This window comes from Trachurus trachurus, assembly GCF_905171665.1.
Source record: "Trachurus trachurus genome assembly, chromosome: 24".
NCBI classification, from domain to species: Eukaryota; Metazoa; Chordata; class Actinopteri; order Carangiformes; family Carangidae; genus Trachurus; species Trachurus trachurus.
In genome coordinates, this window is record NC_139910.1 from 27,096,025 (window position 1) to 27,116,790 (window position 20,766).

The window sequence follows — 20,766 nt, forward strand, 5'->3', positions numbered from 1 at the left end:
GCCTCCTACCCGAGCCGAAATCAGCAGTCAGAAGCTAAACTCTGTAAATATATCACTTTATCGACATTTCAAACATTTTTAGGCCGTTTTTTTCCGGTTACTTTCACAAAATAAAACACCCGTTTTGCCCTTTACATACAGAAAACCATGACGATAGAATTTGTGCTTTTACTGTGAAATAGGAAGCTAACCTACCCTCGATGTAGCTAGCTTGAACCAAAATAAACCGTCTTTGCTTGAACCCTCCGTTTTGACCGATCTCGTCCCGTTACCGGCATTTGACCGCTCAAGATGCCATGGAGGCAGGCTAACTCTACACTTCCAGCGTTTGAGCTAAGATAATTAGCGGTGCACCAGCTCTGCCCGTATCTCCCTTGTTACTGCACGCACGGTCCAAAGGATTGTGTCTATCTGCTTGTCATGGACAAGAAAAAAATGGCGTATTCCATTACAGTAATGGCAGGAGACTGGAGAATTAGTGTAAGCAACTGTTCATCTTGAATGAAACAGGTGGAAACATGTAGCCTAGATTTCTATCAATTCTGTTACACAGCTGCTGAAGAAGATATCTTGGAATTATTAATGTTATTTACATATTTGCAAGACATAAAGAATGGATATACTTTTAATATGTTTATGACTTGAATGCTGGAATGCTTTTTGTGGAAAAACAAATCAGGCACACATTGTTGAAGTCTGCTCTCTGGCAAATGTCCAGTAGGCTACCATATGCGGAAACATTAGAAATAAATAAAATGTGAGAATGAACACACATCATTGATATACATCAGTGTTTATAATAAGCATTGTTCTGTGTATGTTCTGTATGGGTTTGAAATCTCCTATTAAAGGAGGGATGAGGGATTTCTGTTGACATGGGAACAGGATGATGAGGAGGACCTTGGATCAAAGTGGTTCATTATTCATTCTTGTTCACTTGCCCAACTTGATCATCTCCCTAAGATATTCAAACTGGCACAGTATCCCTGAGAAGAATGATTCTCTATTTTAACCCACATTTATCATTTGATCCAGCTCTGGTCCCTTATTGGTTGAATTAAACCTTAATGGGAGGAGCTAATACAAGTGTGCTGCAGTTTTCTGGTCTTGTTAATTCTCTCTGCTACTCAGATTCATTATGTGACCTTTGAAGCCGCTTCATTCACTCCTTCCCCTGTGTCTGTGTCTCTGCATGTCCGTCTGTGACAGAGAGAGAAGGATCTTCAGCATCCCCGGACAGTCACACATAGCCTACGCAGTGAGAAGATGACTCTGGCAGGTAAATGCAACCACAGCACAAACCCGTTCACCTCACAGCAGCACTTTCCTGCTTCACTGTATATGTTCTGCTAACAGCTGGGATGGTTACAGCTCTGCAGGTTTATTATTATCTGAATCATGTATCGTGTTATTACTGTGCCTGTTACAATGAGGATGACTAGTCACTGTCACTGAGGAGGAGAATTACATCATCAGTCCTTGAGCGCTGGTTCATCATTCAGTTTTAGTAAACACAATGTCAAGCATGATATTGTGTGTGCGTGTGTGTGTGTGTTTGTGTGTGTGTATGTGCATGTGTGTGTGTATGTGTGTCCTCAGCCTACAAAGAGAAGGTCAGAGAGCTCCCCCTGGTGTCTCTGTTCTGCTCCTGCTGGAATCCACAGACAGTAGAAAAACCTACGTACAAGGCAGAAGGTAATTTTTTTGTTTTTTTCTGGTAATCTGTTTATCCTTGTTTCTCATCTCTTGGTTACGTTGTTAGACTTCCTTATCTATGAAAAGTTTGGTTTTGCACTTATTATTTCAGTTTTAACTCTATTGTTCTTATCGTTATAACCGGGTCAAAATTGACAGAGCATTTTAGAATTTTGTTTGGTTTTATTTTGTTTAAATAGAGGTTCCTGACAAAGTCAAAAAGCCTTGATGCTATAAACAAATCTATGTGGTAGCCCTACTTTTATGCATTTAAAACCTGTGACCCGAACACCAGAGAAGGGTTACTGTAAGTCTTTCTGGGAAATGCCGGAATTTGTTAAACTAAAACAGAGACACATACAAAGCAAAGAAGAACCACAAACCACATGATACACCAAACACAATATATGTGTTTGCCTGTGATTAACATAAAACATTCCAAAGTGTGTAAACCTAAACATCCAACACCAACAGATGCAGTGGACCTGGGCTGGTGCGTCATCAAAGACGTGGAGGTGATTGAGCTGAACAAGCGGGCATCGGGCCAAGCCTTCGAGGTCATCCTCAAGCCCCCGTCCTTTGATGGCGTGCCAGAGCTCAACACCTCCATGCCGCAGCGCCGCGACCCATCCCTGGAGGAAATCCAGAAGAAACTGGAGGCGGCTGAGGAGAGGCGAAAGGTGAGGGGGGGGGGGGGAGTGGAAGGTGCTTCTCTCAACCTGAGTTTGAGCATCATGACCCAACTAGACGTGCCCTGACCCTTATCTGTAACCTTAGCTATTTGTGGCTCATTTAACAATTGTCAAACGTCTGTCAGCTCTGTTTGTGTGAGGCATGATTTATCAACTGGGGGTGAAATAGGGTGGAAATGGATAAAAGGAAAGAGGGAGTGACGGAGTGGATGGAAAAGGGAGGGAGGAAACATGAGCAGAGGGAGGGTGGGAAGATGAAAAGAGGGACATGAAAGTAGAAGGGCAATCACGCAAGGACAAACACACAATGGCTCATATTCATCAGGGGAAGAGGGAGAGAGGGGAGAGGTGAAGGGGGAGGAAATATAGCTGAGTTTGGGGAACGAGCTCTGCAAAAGAATAGTCAGAGGACACCTGCAACATCTAACGCATCCATGGAGACTAAATTTAGCAGTTTTCTTTGCTTTACATAGAAGCACACTCAAATTATAGTCATTAGTAGTGTAAATGACTTTTTATTTCATGCGGCAGTGCTCACAGATGATGTAAAACGTCATCACATTTCTATTTTAGCGTTAGGTAATGTCCTGTCTTGTGTATTGTATTTTATTCTGTCAGCGTGGGACAGTGAGAAACAGTTTTTGGATTCATCTGTATGTCTGGTATATATGGTTGAACTGACAATAATAATAACCTTGAACCTTGTGGAAAAGTAAACAACGATAGGCACATACAGCATCTCCTGTGGATATCCTTTACACGCCAACATGCATTTGACCTTAAGTTTTCATCTCTAAAGAGTCTGCAACCTGGAGTTCAAGTCTTTAGACTCCACTATAACACACAACCCTCTGTTATTTTTGGAGTGTGTCCGCGTGGGTGTGTTTTGTTGGATCTCTGCAAGCTGCAGATTCCAAAGGCTCCATCCTCTAGGTTCAGGCATAGGCTACCATTTGTAGTTTGAGTGTTTTGTAAAGGTGAAATTCACTTGTTGAATGTCCACCCTTTATACTTTCAATCCCCTCCCAGTGCCAGGAGGCTGAGCTGCTGAAGCACCTGGCTGAGAAGAGGGAGCACGAGCGCGAGGTCATCCAGAAGGCCTTCGAGGAGAACAACAACTTCATCAAGAACGCAAAGGAGAAACTGGAGCAGAAGATGGAGGCCAACAAGGAGAATAGGGAGGCCCTGCTGGCTGCCATGCTGGAGAGGCTGCAGGAGAAGGTACAGTACACTCTTCATATGATTATCTCTCAGCTTGTTATAGAGCCATATGGCTACAGTGTCCTCAGACCCAGGGTCTGATATTTGAAGAAACAAAGTCTGAACAGATTAAACTGTTATTGGAAATTGATCTTATTTCCATTGTTCATTGTGTTGTATTTTTTGCTCTTGTGAATCACTGAACAAATGACAATGGATTTTAAAATAGAAAAAGATCAGATTTCTAAAAGGTCAGGTTTTGAAAATAGTCTCTCAGGGAGCAGTGGGGCTGTCTGCACTTACCACAGAACATGTGGAAGAAATTCATCATGGCAGAAACAGTCATATCAAGTTTTCCACCAGCAGTAGATTAATATTCCTTATGTTCTTTCCAAATGCGTCCAGTGTATACGAGTCCTCATACTTGTTCCCTGGGGGGGACAAACTTATTTATGCGGCTCTTGTTTTGGAGAAATGCTTACATCATGGTCCTGAACCTGAGTTCAACAGTATCACGCAGCCCTTTTACTGCAGAAAGCAATCTATTTCCTGCTGGACCCAAACCTGCTCTGTAATACATTGCAGGGGACACTATCGAAACAGCCAGTTTAGTATGAAATCAGAGCTGGAGAGCGATTTTCTCGGTTTATACAATGATATCAATCAAGTAAAAATTATGATCATGGAATGGAATGGATCACATTATACCCTTCATAAATATTCATGCCATTAACATCCGGATAAGCTGGTTTTGAAAAAATAAAAATAATGATAATTAACCCTTTAAAGTGAAGACAGCTCTTTGACAGTCTTCAATGATTTAGTTCTGTGTCTTTGTGTCATTGTATGAATGTCTGTATTCATGGTTTGTATTTTAATCCTACAGTATAAAGCACTTTGTGAGTTTTCTCTGTGAGAAATGCTATACAAATAAATATAAATGTACTTACTTAAAGTAGGTTAGTTTCAATATTCCTCTATACAGTTTTGTCATCATTGAATATGACGTTGTTTTAAGTGTAGATTCCCAGTAACAAAGTCTTCTACCAACTAGCATTTGGCTGAACAAACGAAGATCGTTGAACCCAGATTAGCCTGTCATTCATACAATCCTGAATAAGCAAGCAGACACATCAGTCTGTCACGAGCCTGTTTCTTCATGAGCAGAAATGTGTACACTTGTTTGTGTTGTTTCCCTTTGAGACACCATGATCACAACGTCCACGGCTGCTGCTGCTGCTGCTGCTGTTCATTAAGAGCATATTATATGGAAAAAGGAGCTGATTGGCTCCTGTGTGTAGTTTCATACACACATGAAAGTTGTACTGATCTTATAAAAAGATTGTCTAGTTATTCATTTCACAGTTTTTATACCAGCTTATTACCAGGCTGTAAACTGTGTGTTTGAATGTTTCTTTGAGTGCAGTCGAGCCTTCAGCTCTAAACCAGGCTTCTTGTTCTATTTTAACATCGCTCACAAGCTTGATCAGTAATCATGAATATTATATGAGTTGAGAGAGAGTTTTGCGTTCTTCCCGCATTCCCCCGTTCAAGTCTTTATCAAGAGTCGCCGAGCCGCTCCCTCGTTCTGCTGGCATCTGCCTGATTAATGCTAACACATTCACGAATACTAATGACTGTGATGTTGCTGTGTCTGTGTTTGTCTGGCAGGACAAACACGCAGAAGAAGTGAGGAAGAACAAGGAGCTGAAGGAGGAAGCCTGCCGGTAGATGACAGGAGCCAGGGAGTCAAGAGAAAGAGAGAGAAAGAAAGAAAGAGAAAGAGGGAGCAGGACTGGGAGTTTTTTTGAGTCAGTAAAAAAAACGAAATTCAAAACAGTGCAGGAAAGAAAAAAAGAACTGAAAAACAACTCGAACAAAGAGAAAAAGAGAAGTTTTAATATTTGATGTATGCTGAAACGATTCTGAACAAGTTGTACAAAGTTGAACCAACTCTTGATGTTGACACTCAAAAATAAATCGTTTGCCTTTTTTTTCTAAAAATGAAAGTGGGAGGGAGGTGGGGTGGCATCAAAACAAACATTTAAAAGAGGAGCTGCTGTTGTTTGGTGAGGAATGAAAGCTGCATCACAGCAGGGGAGGTAAAAAGAAAAAGAAAAAAAGAAAAAAGATTAAATTACAGCTCTCTCATGTCACAAAGTAAGGAATTGCTTTAGTTGCCTGTGTAATATCTGAGCTGTGTTTCCCTGACTGTTGGGCAGTGAACGCTACAGCAACACAGTTCCTTTATAATTAGACTGTTTGTATGAAGGAAGGAGCTGAAATCTAAATAATTACCCAGTACAAGATGAAAACCAGTATGATGTGTTTGAGTTACATTGGACACACAGATGTAGTTCCAGAGTTTGGACTATAGTCAATCCAAACCGAGGCTTTAATTTACAGAGGACTCACCAGTCAATTCACAAAACACAAAAGCATCTGAATTAAAAAATACAATAAAATTGGTTTTCCCTATAGGTCCACTGCTCTCACGCTAATTCTCTGCTGCGCGATTTCTGGGATTGTTGGGTCTGTCTGGGGACATCTGTGTGCTAAACTTACACTTAATGGCTTATGATTAGAATAAGAATCAGGCTTCTGTTTCTTTCTATGGTGCTCGAAGGGAGTAAAATCTAAAAATGAAAAAATGAAGAAGAAGAAAAAAAAGCTTGAAAAGTGAGGAGGCACTGCTGTATTTTCAGGCTTTTTGTGAAACTTTTAACTGTAGTGTAGTTGTAGATCAGTTACATGCATTTGAGTCTCTTAGATTAGGGCACTGATTGCACTCTTATTTCATTAAGCACAACTCAAAAGCACATGCATACAAGAACAACAGTGGGTATATATACAGTACAACAACAATAACATCACAAGGAGGCAAGGTATTGAGCTACAGACGTGGAGGATTGGTACACATTTGGTTTTGGCAGTATGAGTTTGGGGCTTCTCTGGATAACCAGTAGTCTCTGTTTGCTTTGGCATGTGTCACTGTGCGCGCTGATTGTCAGTTTTTGATTTTCAAGGGAATTAAAACCGAAAAGAGTAAAGAGAAAGATGAAATTTGCTCGAGTTGTTGAGTCATACTGACTTGATTGAAGTGTCTAAAAGTGTTTGCACTGTAACAGGGGAGTTGTAACTCGGGGTTTGTACTTGCTGTAACTGTGTGTCGCTGTATATCTTCGAGGCTGGGTTGATTGTATCTATTTGGCATGGTCAGTAAAAACAGCTTGACTGAACTTGCACTCTGCTCTTGTTCTCGTCATTTCCATATTGATTATATGATTTTCCGCACACACCTGTACACGCACAATGCCTCAACCTTGAGAAATGAAGCCAACAATAAAGTACAAAAAACTGCAGATTCATAAATAAACACTAGAGCTTTACTAATAAAGAGAATTCAATTGCATGTTTGGACGCAAAATGACAAATGAAATGTGATCCGAGGCAGTTAAGGTATAGTGGAAGAGGCAAATTGACAACAAAGTATAATGATTAATTATAGTGAATTTTCTTTGCATTTCATACCAGAAATGTAATAGACATGACCTGTAGACCAAGACATGACATGACAAGCAGCAAATGTGGCAGCATTTGAATGAAGATTTGTGGAGATATGGATGATTAGATGATCAATTTTATTGCAAGTCACTTTTTCAGAGTAAGGTAAAGACTCTACTTTATCATAGAGAGAAACCCAACAATTCTGACAAAGAACAAGAACTTGGCGAGAGAGAGAGAGAGAGAGAGAGAGAGAGAGAGAGAGCATGCACAGCAATACTGATGATTGTTAATACATTACAGTAAAAGGTTAACACTGCTGATCATGGTGATCTGTGGCAGATCTGGATCCTGCTGCTCAAGGCGGAGACACCTGCAGAATGAGGACAGAGAGGGGACGAGCACAAAACTACTGGACAGAAAAAAGCAGCGTCAGTGACATGGAATGATGCAACAAAATAGAGGGAAAGAGAAAGAGTTCCCTCAGTGCATCATGGGTATCCTCCTGCAGTAGGTGGAAAACAGCAGAACCAAGGGATGGATTTATCTGAAAATGATAATGCACGGAAAATGAACAATGACTACACGAAAAGAAAAGAGATAAAATATGTAGATAACTACGACGTCTGGGGAACAGTCATATCTCCGTATTTCCATGACAACAAAAAGGAAAATGGTAATTTTAACGATGACTAAACAAAAATAAACAGTAGTTGAGTAGATACCTCTGGTGAATCTCAAAAAACTTTCAGGTCAGGTTGAGGGCAAGGCAAGGCAACTTTATTTGTATAGCCCGTTTTTACAAACAGTTTGTCTCAAAGGGCTTTACATGGCATCATAACAACATCCTCTGTCCTTAGACCCTCACATCCACTGGAGAAACTCCATAGAAAACCCTTTTAACAGGGAAAACCAGGAGAAACCTCAGGATGAGCAACAGAGAAGGGATCCCTCACCCAGGACGGACAGACATACAGTATATAGATGTTGTTACAGACAAGAAAAACGTTTACAACATGGAATATGGAAAAACATGAAAATGGAATTGTTCAAGCTGAGGAAGGAAAATTATGATCCTAACAACTACACAAAAAAAAAAAAAAAACACAAAACAGTGATGATGGTCTTAATGATAATATACGAAAATAAAGAAAAAAGTTTGACATCATCCTCCCATGAACATGGATATCTCCACAGAAACTGTTCAGGTCAGATCGAAGAAATCCCTTGGAAAATACAGCCTATCCAAAGGTAGCCAACTTCCAAGGCATGAAGATGTCCAGGACACTGACCATCGGAAAATAAAGATAATGTTTTTACACCATCCAACCAACACAGTAACCATTCACATAATCCTTACCTCAACGTATTCATGTCCAGGATTTTACATCTTTATGCTGCCAGGTTGGAGAAAGATATGCAGAGTTTTCCTGTGCATATCTTCCTGGAGATTTCTCTGGAGAAGTCTTTCTCCAAGGCATCAAAATGTCCCTGGAAAATCTACCCAAAGGGAGCCATCTTCTAAGGCATGAAGATGTCCTGGACACTGACTACTGAAAATAAAGAAAACATTTTCACATCATCCCCTGGTGAACATGGATATCTCCACAGAAACCTTTCAGGTCAGATTTGAGGAACAACCAAGGCATCAATGTCTCACTAACAGTTATAAAAGCACAAAGATATTATTCCATTATAGGCTACTTGATATTACATTATTAAGGTTACCCGGCTTGGGAAGACACTTTGAATGTGGCAAATGTACAAAGTTTAAAGTTGTCTTGATGAACACCAAGAGGAAAATGATGACATGAACCATGACTGCACCAAAACTAAGAAAACCTGTGTTGTATTTTTCTCAGTATGGTGCCAGTACAGTCTGTCTTCTCAAAGTCAAACAACTACTTACCTTATCTGATTGGTAAAACTCAAAGCTAAAACTAAAGTTACATTGTGTCAGTCTCTGTATCAGCTGACAGGTAAAGAAAAAACGTAAATAACGAGGGAACACGCTGAGTCATGTTTCCGATCCAACCAGGTCCACATTGTACACACAATACACACACATACACAATGTACACACACAGCTCTCTGAATGCACTACAGTGTATTAACATGAACCATGACAATAGTGAATTTAAGTTAACAGTAGCAGCAGGAAAAGGCATGTGAAGCCATTGGAATGACCTGGTTTCCTGCAGGAATTAACAGTCACCCTATATTTTATTCACTTCCATCTACTGAACCACAGTGGAGTATCAAATGTCTTTTCTTATTAGATTATTCCTTGTGATGTACTGACATGCACACACTGCCTTTTGATGCAGTATAGCTGATTGAAATGGAGCTGGTCTGAATATGAGATCAAGACAGCAAGTTTTATCAATTTATTGTGGTGGTAATTATCAGAGTTCATGCAGTTCACAGGTATCGTGTATGAACTGACCTTAAAATGGTCAAAACAGTCAAAGTGGTGTCCTGAAAACACACACATATCATTGGACTGGCTTCAGGAGTAGGATCAAATCTTTTGGTGACTTTGAATTCAACACTGACACAAAAAGAAAATGTTGTGCACACAGAACAAATTACAGTAAGATTGAGGACTCACTATCTGTAATTTATTCTCCCTGGCACAACATGTAAAGCACTTTGAGAGGATGACATCACCAGCACTGATTGCTGTTGTATCTGTATTTGATTTTAACTAATGTTTGTTGATGAGAATAAGAATTAATGTGACACACTGAATGATAATAAGGTTGTACAGTTACAAGATTTGTGACGTACAGATAATAATTACATGAGGTTAAATAAACTCCACTACCCATAAAGCTGTGGGTCGGAAACAGCTATAGTTGTTTGGAAGTTAGTGAGTTGTTGCTGCTGAAGAGATGTGGGCCTTACCTTTATATTCAGTTCAGACTGTATCAGTTTTAAAGCAGAGTCTCATCTGGTCATTTTGAACATAGCAGAATAAGCTACAACAACCGAGCAACACAGATGTGTTGATCTTACTGTAATGGTAAAGCAGTGGAGCCAGCAGGTCTGCTGGAGGAGGGGGGGCAGAGCAAAGGGCTGGACCACCACAGTGGCCAGTCACCTCTGTCCTTCAAACATCCACCAACCAAAGGGTTTTGGGTTTTACTTCTGGTCTACATCCTGTCCAACATGGCTGAGCTGGTACTGGAACACAGCACTGGTGATGAGACAGTCTACACTGGAGACGTCTGTGGCGTTCCCAGGCCTCCCCAAAGTGCGGCTCCCATTGCCTAGCAACCTTACCAGCTGTAGCCGGTTCAGCTGATTACTCCCTGGGAATTCTCTGGGACATGGAGGTAGAACATGTTTGTTTATTTCAATGTAGCCACTGCTGCAATCTCAGTACAATAATCCAACGGGATTGAAATGCATTGTGGGATACGTTGGAACATGAAGCAGCCAACAGCTGGAGCCTTTAAACTTGGGAGATGAAGTCTTCAAATGCATGCAGCCTCCAGCTGGGACACAGGTAGTGATCCAGTCACACCATTGGTCAGTTTGTACTGAGGTCAGCAGCCACTCAGAGTGGGATGAATGTATTTTATAGTAACTGACGATGTGTTGGGTGTTCATTATAGAGATGTGTCATAGTGAAGCCAAAGACAACGTTTTTAAATCCTCCATGCACTCGAGAGAAAAAAAGGTTTCTTCCTAATGAGAGTAGCCTATAGAATATAATAGAATAGAATAGAATAGAATAGAAAATACTTTATTAATCCCTAGGAGGGAAATTCAGATCGTCCAGCATCTTGATATAATATATTATCACTGATCTGAAATCTGAATTACTGTGTTGTTGTTTCTTTCATTTTGAACCAACAGAGCTGATGTTATTTTATAATCTGACAGTGTTTTGTTTTGCACCATGACCTCAAGACCAAGAGACACACTGAGCCAATTTTGTTGTTACACCGGATATTTATTGTATGTAGAAGTTGTGTCACAGAAGAGTATAAACAAATAACTTAGATTCTTTCAAAAGTATTCCAAATCACTTTCATGGTACATGTTTTCCACATATCAGCCTTTTTTCCTACTGCCTGGCTCCTTTTAGTTGCTCTCTGAAAATTGTAGGTGCACACTGTCTTTGGAATGTAGATTGAGTCCCAGTCAGAACACATAGACCAAAGTTTGTACAAATCCATGAAGTCAATTCTGAGATACAAACTTTTTGCAGTTGTAGTAGTGCCCCCTAGAGGCAGAATGTCCCAAGACCATAATAATACAAGGCCTTGAGATCTGCAGGTACACCATGACTCGGTACAATAGCATCAACCAATTTTGACCTATGATGTTTGTGTAAAATTGGTTTAAAATTTTACAATTTATAAACTGATGAACAAAATGACAGTATTTTGATAACTGTATCTCAGCAGGGTCTGCATGATCCAGACCAGTGATGAATGAAAGACCCAAGACCAGTTCATGTTGGGATTATGTTTGATTGTGTGTCTGGAAAACTGAACATTTTCAAAGCACATGACCAGTAAAGCAAAGGAGCAGGTTGACTTCAGAGATTACAGTGATGGAGAAAAATGATAAGAATAATACTGAGAACAAAAACAATGCATTTACTGGATTAAAACTGCATTGTGTCATTTTTCACCTCAAGGGGGCGGAAAGAAACACAGGATCATTGTGATCAGTGGCACAAGTGATATTCACCTTAATAAAATACATGTCTGCTGCAGCTGGAAAGCTAACATGAACAACAAACCAGGAACAGGCTAGTGCCAAAACACACAGAAAATATTTTTTATACCACACAGTCATTTATTTAAGACTTTGTGGTATGAAAGAGGGTTTTTTTTAGGCAGACTGTCCTTTTCTGGTGCTGTGTACCAGTGATAACTTATTAAACTGTGCGTTTTGCTGGGTTGAAATAAACAATGACATCACACCAGCAGACCAGCTACCGTCAGAGCTCCTGTGTGTTACTGATGTGGTACGACACTGGGCCGCACACAGGTGCAGCCCACTGCGACCATCTCCGTAGCCAGTCTGAAGCTGTACTTCTTCCTTCCTCTCTTCTCTCCTCTGTTATTTCGCTTTTGACTCCGGTCTCTGCAGTGAGATGGGAAAATAATTCACAGCTGAATATACATGGATGGTGTCATCGTCAGATTATTAAAAACAACAGTATCACATTTTGTTGAATTTGACAGTGCAGGTCATGACCATGGACTGGGATGAAACCAAAGGAAATGGAATGAAGTCATTCAATATGTCAAAATGACCTTTCCATTCATTTAGTACAGTGAATGCAACACCAGCTAAATTCCATATCACTGCTTCAAGCCACAATAAAAATGATTTTGCCAGTGAATATGTCAGTTTTACATGCTATAATGCTCACTTCCTCATGCTTTATGAATAACATTTTAATCATTCTCGGACTGTTTATGTGCATGCATGGTATACATTTGTGATTGATGCCAGCTCTGTTTTTGTCCTTCCTGAGCAGCTTTTTTACCCACAGGAAATGTTTCAAATTAAGACAGAAAACTGCTCTATAATTGCATCTAACTGTCTTTAATTTAGGCCCAACTCAGCATGCACGCAAGAATAACTTTAGCACAAGAAACAAAATCAGAAACATATATATATAAAAAAAAAACACAAACAAAAATGAAAGCATCGGCAGCTGGACTTCCAGGGCCTCACCTGTGCAGGACCAGGACTTGGTAGTAGATGGGTTTAGCCTCCAGTGAAATATCCTCACCATCTCCCTGCAGGCTCAGACAGCCAGAGGTCTGGCACTGAGCATGGGAGATCCTCTGGGGCAACCGAGATGCCACATAGGTTTCTCTGAAGAGGCGTGGAAAGAGAAAAACAACTCAGACTGCTGACTTTTTCTTTTAACACATGCAAAGCCATGAATGAAAAAGGCCATTGAGGGCTCTCAGAGTATAGGCACTGCTACCACACCTGTATGTCCACGGAGACAGAGACATGTTGGCGATGGATGAGGGAGACATGCTGGTGATCTGAGGTACCATGGAAGGATGCATGACCAGTCTCACCATCTTGCCCTTTACCCTCTTCGACTTGGCCGTGACAGACTGTCCTTTCCTGGTGCTGTGTACCAATGTGACCAGGCCCAGCACCAACACAGCTCTCAAGAACTAGACCACAACACAGTAGAGCACATCAGGGGATTTAAACGTTTCATCAGTTCAGAGCTGTGAAAAACAACCAGCTTAAACAGCTCAATTAAAGGAGGAAAAGGGTGGATTTTCAAGTAAATAGCAATTAATTAATTTAGTAATTGAAAATATTAAGTAATTTCATTTTTATTTGTTCCATGCATGGACATTTTTAATTCAATTACTGACAGAATGATGATTGATTATAATTCACACATTCCATGCAAAACTTCAGTTTTCTTCAGTAGTTTTTCATTGGCCTACTTCAATTCTAAGTATTATAAGTCAATATTTGAATGCACATGGTATTGTTGGTTTTTGAACTGAATAATACAATAGTAAAGTTTCAAACAGCTCTCTGGTTTTTACTCAATGTTAAATCCTCAAGGATGAAACTTTCAGTTTTCGTGTAATTTCACCCAGTTCACACTGTGTCAAATAAACTAATGGTGGGATGGTTGATATGAGATGAAGAAAAGCTGAGCAGTCCAACTCACCAGCAGCATGGCCAACTTCAGAGCCCAACTTTGGCTGTGGATCTTCACTCGGCTGTCTCGTTGTGTCTGTGTTTATATACAGGCAGACTGTGCTGATGTGTACTGACAAGATTCGCAGGAGTGCATTTCCGCTATGACTGTCGCTGATTTTAAAGATACACAAGTTTGATCGTTAAACAAGATAAATGCAATGCCTCTGAGCTCGGCCATCGGTGTCTTCCTTCCTGTCCATCTAATATCAGTTCTCTCTACACATGCATGTAATGTATCTGTCTTATTGTCTTTGTGTCTGTTGTACTGTGGTTAACTAACCTACTTCTTACATTTTTATTCAAGTAACTTTTACTTTCTCTTTAATGTTCAGCATCTCTGAGGTTCTTTTCACTCACACCTTACCTGACCTTTCATAATCAAGTCACAGTATTGAAAAAACAAAATTTCCGTGTGAGGTTTGTCTGACCTGTTGCAACTTGTGAAAACGTGTGAAAGCGTTCCATCACCTTAGATCTTCTAGACGTGGCTGTGAAAACACTGCACTACTTATTTTTATGGGAAAAAGAAACAAGGTTATGAAAAAAACGCTGATGTGAAAACCTGCAACTTAGGCTGGAAACTCCAAATAAAACCCGACGAGCTTTTGTTAAACCAAACCCAAGTTAAACAGGTCACTATATATGGTATCCTCTCCAAATAGGAATTGGATCTCACTTAAAAAGTTAAATCTACGACTGAAAGCACAAATGTGGCCTCAAAGAAGAGATAACCCTCAAACAATAAGTAATGAGAGGTTGTTGATGTTATTTTGTCAAATGCAGTTCAACTAAGACAAACCTTCACATTTACATATAATTTGGCCTTAACACACACTTTGTTTCTTTCTTCATCTGAGTCACATGAAAACCATTTCAAGTGACTGCTTTGTCTTGATGCCAACGCACTCTAAACAATGTAGGTCAAGGAAATGCTGACGGGAGTTCTGGTAATAAATCAGCATGTGATAACATCTTTTCTCCTTATGCATCATATGAGTAAGGAGCTCACGAACTGGAGCACAGCTGTACTGGATGTGTAGTACAGAGAGATGGTTAGAGAACTGAATGCTGTTTGACACTAACACCATGCAACACACAAAATGTCCCACAAAACAGAAACAAGCAAATCGATGGAAAAATGACCAATTGTGACTGAACCAGATAACTGATTATGATGTAGAAATGTTGTATGTATGCATTGCTTGCAGACTGTGAAAAGTCTCCACTTAAAGTTTGTAATAATAAAACATGAGCAGCTTCTCTGGAAAATAAACACTACAACATTGCAGTCCTGCAACCTGCATCATGGAAACTTGGCTGTCATAATGATTATAAGCACAAGCAGCTTATGATAATAACCCTAACCCTAACAAGCCATTCAACACTGAAACAAGTCATTACCAATAACTCACTACATTTTTGTAAACAATTAATAAATTGATATTCAAATTTATTAAAAATTCTTTTAAATGAGTAACTGTACTTCTGCTATTCAGTTATGCACCTGCAATGTTAAGGTTTGTCTGGATTTAAAGGAATAGTTCAACATTTTAGCTGCTAAGCTTAGCCTCACATCAAAAGGTAACTCATGAAATGACTGCACTCCAAAAAAGGCCATAGTCCAAAAGAGAGAGCACATTTTGCCCGGTTTTTGTATTGAATTCACGTGCTGTCGATGTGCTGGTGGACAGGTTTTGTTTAGTTTGTTAAGGTCTGAAGATGCAAGGTAGCAAATTTGGTGTCAACTGAGCAAAAATTGTGGGACAAGAAAGGTTCAATACGTTTTACAGTTTTTGAAAAAAAATAGAGTGATGGACTCCATCATTTGCACAGAGTTTAAGTGTACAAACGTTTCTACTGGGGATACATTTTGGTGAAAACTGCAAAACTGTAGCACGTGTGGTTGGTTTGGTAAGAATTTTAAAAATTGAAATGCTTATTGTGAAGAAGAAGAAGAAGAAGAAGAAGAAGAAGAAGAAGAAGAAGAAGAAGAAGAAGAAGAAGAAGAAGAAGGTATCTTATGCTGCCTGCCCCTAATTAAAAAATAACTAAACTTCTCTCTTCATACTGTTCCCATGTTCCTCTGTTCCTACTTATTCCCAAGGGGGCAGTTGTCGGTCTGAGAAGTGAAGCTCACTTCCACGTTCAAAAAACTGCAATCCCCTCGGCTTTTTAAATTTTTTTTAAATTTTTAATTTTATTATATCTTTTTAATGCTCCTGACACTCCTGCACTTTATTTGAGTTTTTAATAGTTCTCATCAGTACTTTTTATCTACCATATTTATATGTATCTGTGTGAATGGGAGAGTTGTGTTTATGTGAGAACTGTGCAAAGAATGTCAAATGTACTGGTTTTTTATCTGTTTTGTGTACTTATGTAATGCAGTTACTTGCGGCACATGACTGTCCATGACAAATTTCCCTGCAGGGACAATAAAGTTGTATTGATTGATTGATTGATTGATATTAGGTTAAAACTCTGGCCAATTAGGGCACGGAAACGTTGAGTGACAGGTCAGAGCAGCTCCATGGACAGCTGCTTTGCGGCCAGTGGGCGGGTTCTCGGCCGGCCAATCCAACATGGCGCTGTTCAGGCCGCCATATTTGAGTCACAAAAACGACTCCCCAAAACCAATGGGTGACGTCACGGACGCTACGTCCATTCTTTTTACAGTCTATGCTTATGACCAGCAACTCAATTTCTGAGTCATTGCAGCATTTTGTCCCACCTTCTTCCGTTTGCCTCATTTGGTGTTTTGCATCTGACATTAAAGGACAAATCAACCAAATCAAATTTATTATGAAGTTTCAGTTGTGGGAGACACATGGGAGGATCAGGGCCACACTAGATTATCTGCCTCAACCTCAACAACAAATCACTATGCTGTGACTTTCTTCTAATGTGATCTTGTGATTATTGATCACAGATTAAATATTACTGACGTTTTGCGCTGTGGTTCAAAGGATAAGGAAATGATGACTCACTGCGCTGTAAGACTTATGTGCGTGTTACAGAGGTGAAGTCTGTTTCTATGTGTTTTCTTAACCTGAACCTTTCTCTTTAAGCTGTGTTTTATGACCTTCCTATTAAGAGATAATGACTACAATATTATGATTTTACTTTATAAATATGTGAAATACCAGTGTTAATTTGTGAACTTTGGAAATTCCCACTGGAAAAAAATATTAGTTTTAGTGCATCATAGAATAAAAACAACTTCTCTGACAACAATCCAATTATCATAAGCTTTTTCTTAAGGTTTGATACCAAAACAGGTGACAGCAGCCACTAGTCCTGATGCTTTCCAGTATGCTCTACTTCTCACAGTCACACACGTCAGCATTTTGTTTACTGTATTCCAAACAGTTGCTGCGAAACACCTCGCTAGTAAAGAAAAACTAAAACTAAACATGCCTTTTGCTGAAACAAAAGATACGATGCAGAGACAAGCTGCACAAGCTCAATACAACTGATATGAGTCAGCCGTGGGTGTAGAGTTTGTGGCCTCGTGTCCTGGATAGCGGTGGTGGTTTCGAGCTTGTCAGGGGGGTTGGTACCAGACCCGAGTGGTGGGTCTTATCTGCAGACTGATCAGAGCCAGTCAAGTCACACAATGGAGCCAAGATGCCGCGTGTGGGTACGAAGATGCCGCGTTCCCCCAACCACCTCATATGTGTGACTGGCTGATGGTAAACCTGGCTGAGAGCCGTGGTGTCCTCACTCTGAAGGTCAGTAAGTGTCTGTGACTGTGTGGGACTTGACTCCCACACTAAAGTGAAGCAAGAATTCATTTATAGTCCAATCAATCATTTTATGAAAAAAGGTTGAACAAATTGCAACAGAAGCAAACTCAACTGATTTTGTATCCTCAACATGTCCTGAGTGAGGGAAAAAAAAACCAAAGAATCCCATTAGGGAAAGCTTTGAAAAAGGCCAAAATATAGCCCATTTATACGCCTATTAAATATTTTTCTCATGTGAATAGGGTCAAATTTTTAACCTTTAGATATCTCCATGAAAATTACCCAGTTGATTATTAAGACAAACAAAAAATGTATAACAAGTTTTTTGAAAGTCTTTGTCAACATGAGCAAACAGGGCATAATCTAATTACGTAGCCTATGGCTAATTTGCGTACATACAACACCTGATCTAAACACTGGGTATAGCAGGTGAAAATGTCTTGTTCAATCCTGTTGACATATTATTGTAAAAAACTTAATATGACCATACCCATGAGCAGTAATACATAGAGACAGGGAGGAAGAAGGAACTTTAAACCAGTCTTTATTAATTATTATTGCAGAGATGGGATTTGGGGCTGGGTCCGTATATCTCTCTATCATTGAAGGCAAAAGTGCCAAGAATATTTTATTAAAGAACTGTTCGATCAAAACAACCACCAGAAGACAAGTGTCCTTCTGCTGGAGCTCCCTGATCTCAGCAGCTTCACCTCCTTAAGAAAAGAGTATGTTATACCTGGCGGCCGCGGCCATCTTGAAAAATTGCAGCCATCTCGGAATTTCAAGTGGTTTCTTGTTGAGTGAGTCAACTCATCCCAATTTTCATGTTGGTACCACCACAGCACCTTTATTTATACCTGTGCTGTCACAACGGTGGAATTTATGCTGATTTATGCAAATTTGCTCATGTTAACAAACAATTTCAAAAAACTTGTAATACATTTTTTATTTGTCTTAATGTAAGATATCGAAAGGTTAAAAATTTGACCCTATCACATGAGAAAAATAATTAATAGGCGTATGAACGGGTTATATTTTTGGTCTTTTTGGAAACTTTCCCCTTATGGGATTCTTCTGGACTTTTTTCCCTCACTAAGGACATGTTGAGGATACAAAATCAGTTGAGTTTGCTTCTGTTGCAATTTGTTCAAGGTTGACCCCCATTTTGGCTTATAGCCTAATTACATGGACTATTATGGTTCCAGATGAAATATGTCCAAGGGATTAATCGTTCCCAGTTTACAGCATTTCCCAGACAAATTTACACTCACAAAAAGATTGAAAAAACCAATAACAATACACACAGTGGGGGCTGGCGCCCTGCAAAATCAACGAGACCACAGGACACATTTACTGAGAGTGGGTGCAGTGATTTCCTGTGCGTAGTGAAACAAACAAACTGTGCAACTTACTGTCAGTGTCTGACTACTTTCATATTACCATTACATGGAGACCAAAAACACATGCAAATACACACAACAAGACATCTTAAGGAAATATTGTCATCAAATTGGAAACACAAATGCAAATATGTAACACAATGAGTGAATGAGTGCATACCATGAAGGTGTAGTAGGTGTAGGAGTGTTGTGGTCAAGACCACCTAACCTGAGACCCGGTCAAGACTGAGTCAAGACCAAGACCAAGGAGGGGCGGGGGTCGCAGGACCAAGTCCAAATCCAAGACAGAGACCAAACCAACGCGAGACCATTTCCAAGACCATTACTGTATTCAGTGCCAGTACTCATAATAATCACATGGTTTGATATTTACATTATTCCGCAGCTAAAAAGAAATGGTCATTTTTTTGTATTTTTCTAGGCTTTTTGCTTTTAATTGATAGTAGAGGCAGAGAGAGGGGGAACGCCCTGCAGCAGAGGGCACAGCAGGGGGGGCTGCAGCCTCTGTATATGGGGGCCTGCTCAACTCAGTGACCTTTACAACCATAACCTTTATGAAATCTGTACCATATTTAATTGAAACAAAGTTTGGCCTAAATGGAAAACACAGCACAGAACCTGCTAAAGTCTCCTCCCGCTGGTGACACTTGTGCAACCAAGTTTTTCAGATGGTTACACAAGCATAGTCCTTTGTAAAACATTTTTAATTATCTTTAAGTTATTGAATTCATTACCAAAGTGAGTGAGTGATGTCTCTCTGCTGTTAAAACATTTCACTGCAGCTGTGGTCTTGACTACTCTTCAGAAAAAAATCCAGAATCCAGCTGGACTGAGTAAAAGCTGATTCAGACACAAGACCAAAACTCTGAAAATGTGGTCTCCCCTACTCCAGTCCAACACTAGGACCAACCACAGTGGTTCAAGCTGTGGTCCTTCACTGCACATCACCTCCAGTCTCTCTCTACAGGTGTTTCCATTGACCTGCTTAATGCAGTTTGCAATTGAAAATGTGCCAAATTGAGTAACAACGTACTGAGACAGTTGTTTGGTGGTTTTTCAGACTATAAAACAAAGCAACGTATCACAAAAATGAAATGGAAAAATATTCTTTCTTAATTCAAGAAGACATGCTGCCTCTTTATCAGACTGTAGGCAGCCAGATGTAGCCGACTGGAAATCCACTGTCATGTTTAATTGACCCCAGCTCATTTGCACAACACCCCTCTGTGAAAACAGACCATTCATAATGTCATATTTCTAAGCAATTTCTTCTTCTTCATGCAAAACAGCAAGAAAACCTGGCTACTGTTGCTTTAGAAACAAGGAATGTTTAAGGCATCAGTCTTCTTTGCTTTTTTTGCAGGTGTTGTAAAATTAAGGCAGATGTTGTTGTGAAGTCGTGCTTCTCTATGAGGGGCCGTACAAGCCATAATTCATTCTTTCACTCTCACACATACATTCTCCTTACACATACATATATTTTCACTCTCACACGCATACATACATTTTCACTCACACATACATATATTTTCACTCTCATATTTATACATTTTCATACTAGAAGTAATCTATGTATGTAAAACGAAAATGTATGTATGTGAGAGTGAAAATATATGTATGTGAAAGGAGAATGTATGTATATGTGAGTGAAAGTATAGTGGAAACGGAAGGCAGCATTTATCGTCTACATACTCCGGTACAGTAGGTGGCGGTATACACCTAATAAGCAATGGTTGCAACCCGAAGGAAGAGGAAGAAGATGGTAATTTATCCCTGAGTTGAGGGATAAATTACTTTCTTCTTCCTTCCTAT

The 20,766-nt window shown here is 39.8% G+C and overlaps 1 protein-coding gene across 1 annotated transcript; it reads left to right on the forward strand.

The window, feature by feature from the left end:
* Nucleotides 1-1,266: 1,266 nt before the first annotated feature.
* Nucleotides 1,267-16,908, forward strand: stmn4 (stathmin-like 4; the record flags this gene model as incomplete). Its single annotated transcript, XM_084000799.1, has 7 exons — nt 1,267-1,279; nt 1,600-1,695; nt 2,170-2,375; nt 3,417-3,608; nt 5,259-5,307; nt 15,756-15,821; nt 16,877-16,908. The coding sequence occupies 7 exons, from the start codon at nt 1,267-1,269 to the stop codon at nt 16,906-16,908; spliced, it is 654 nt and encodes a 217-aa protein (XP_083856925.1).
* Between the last annotated feature and the right edge of the window lie 3,858 nt (nt 16,909-20,766).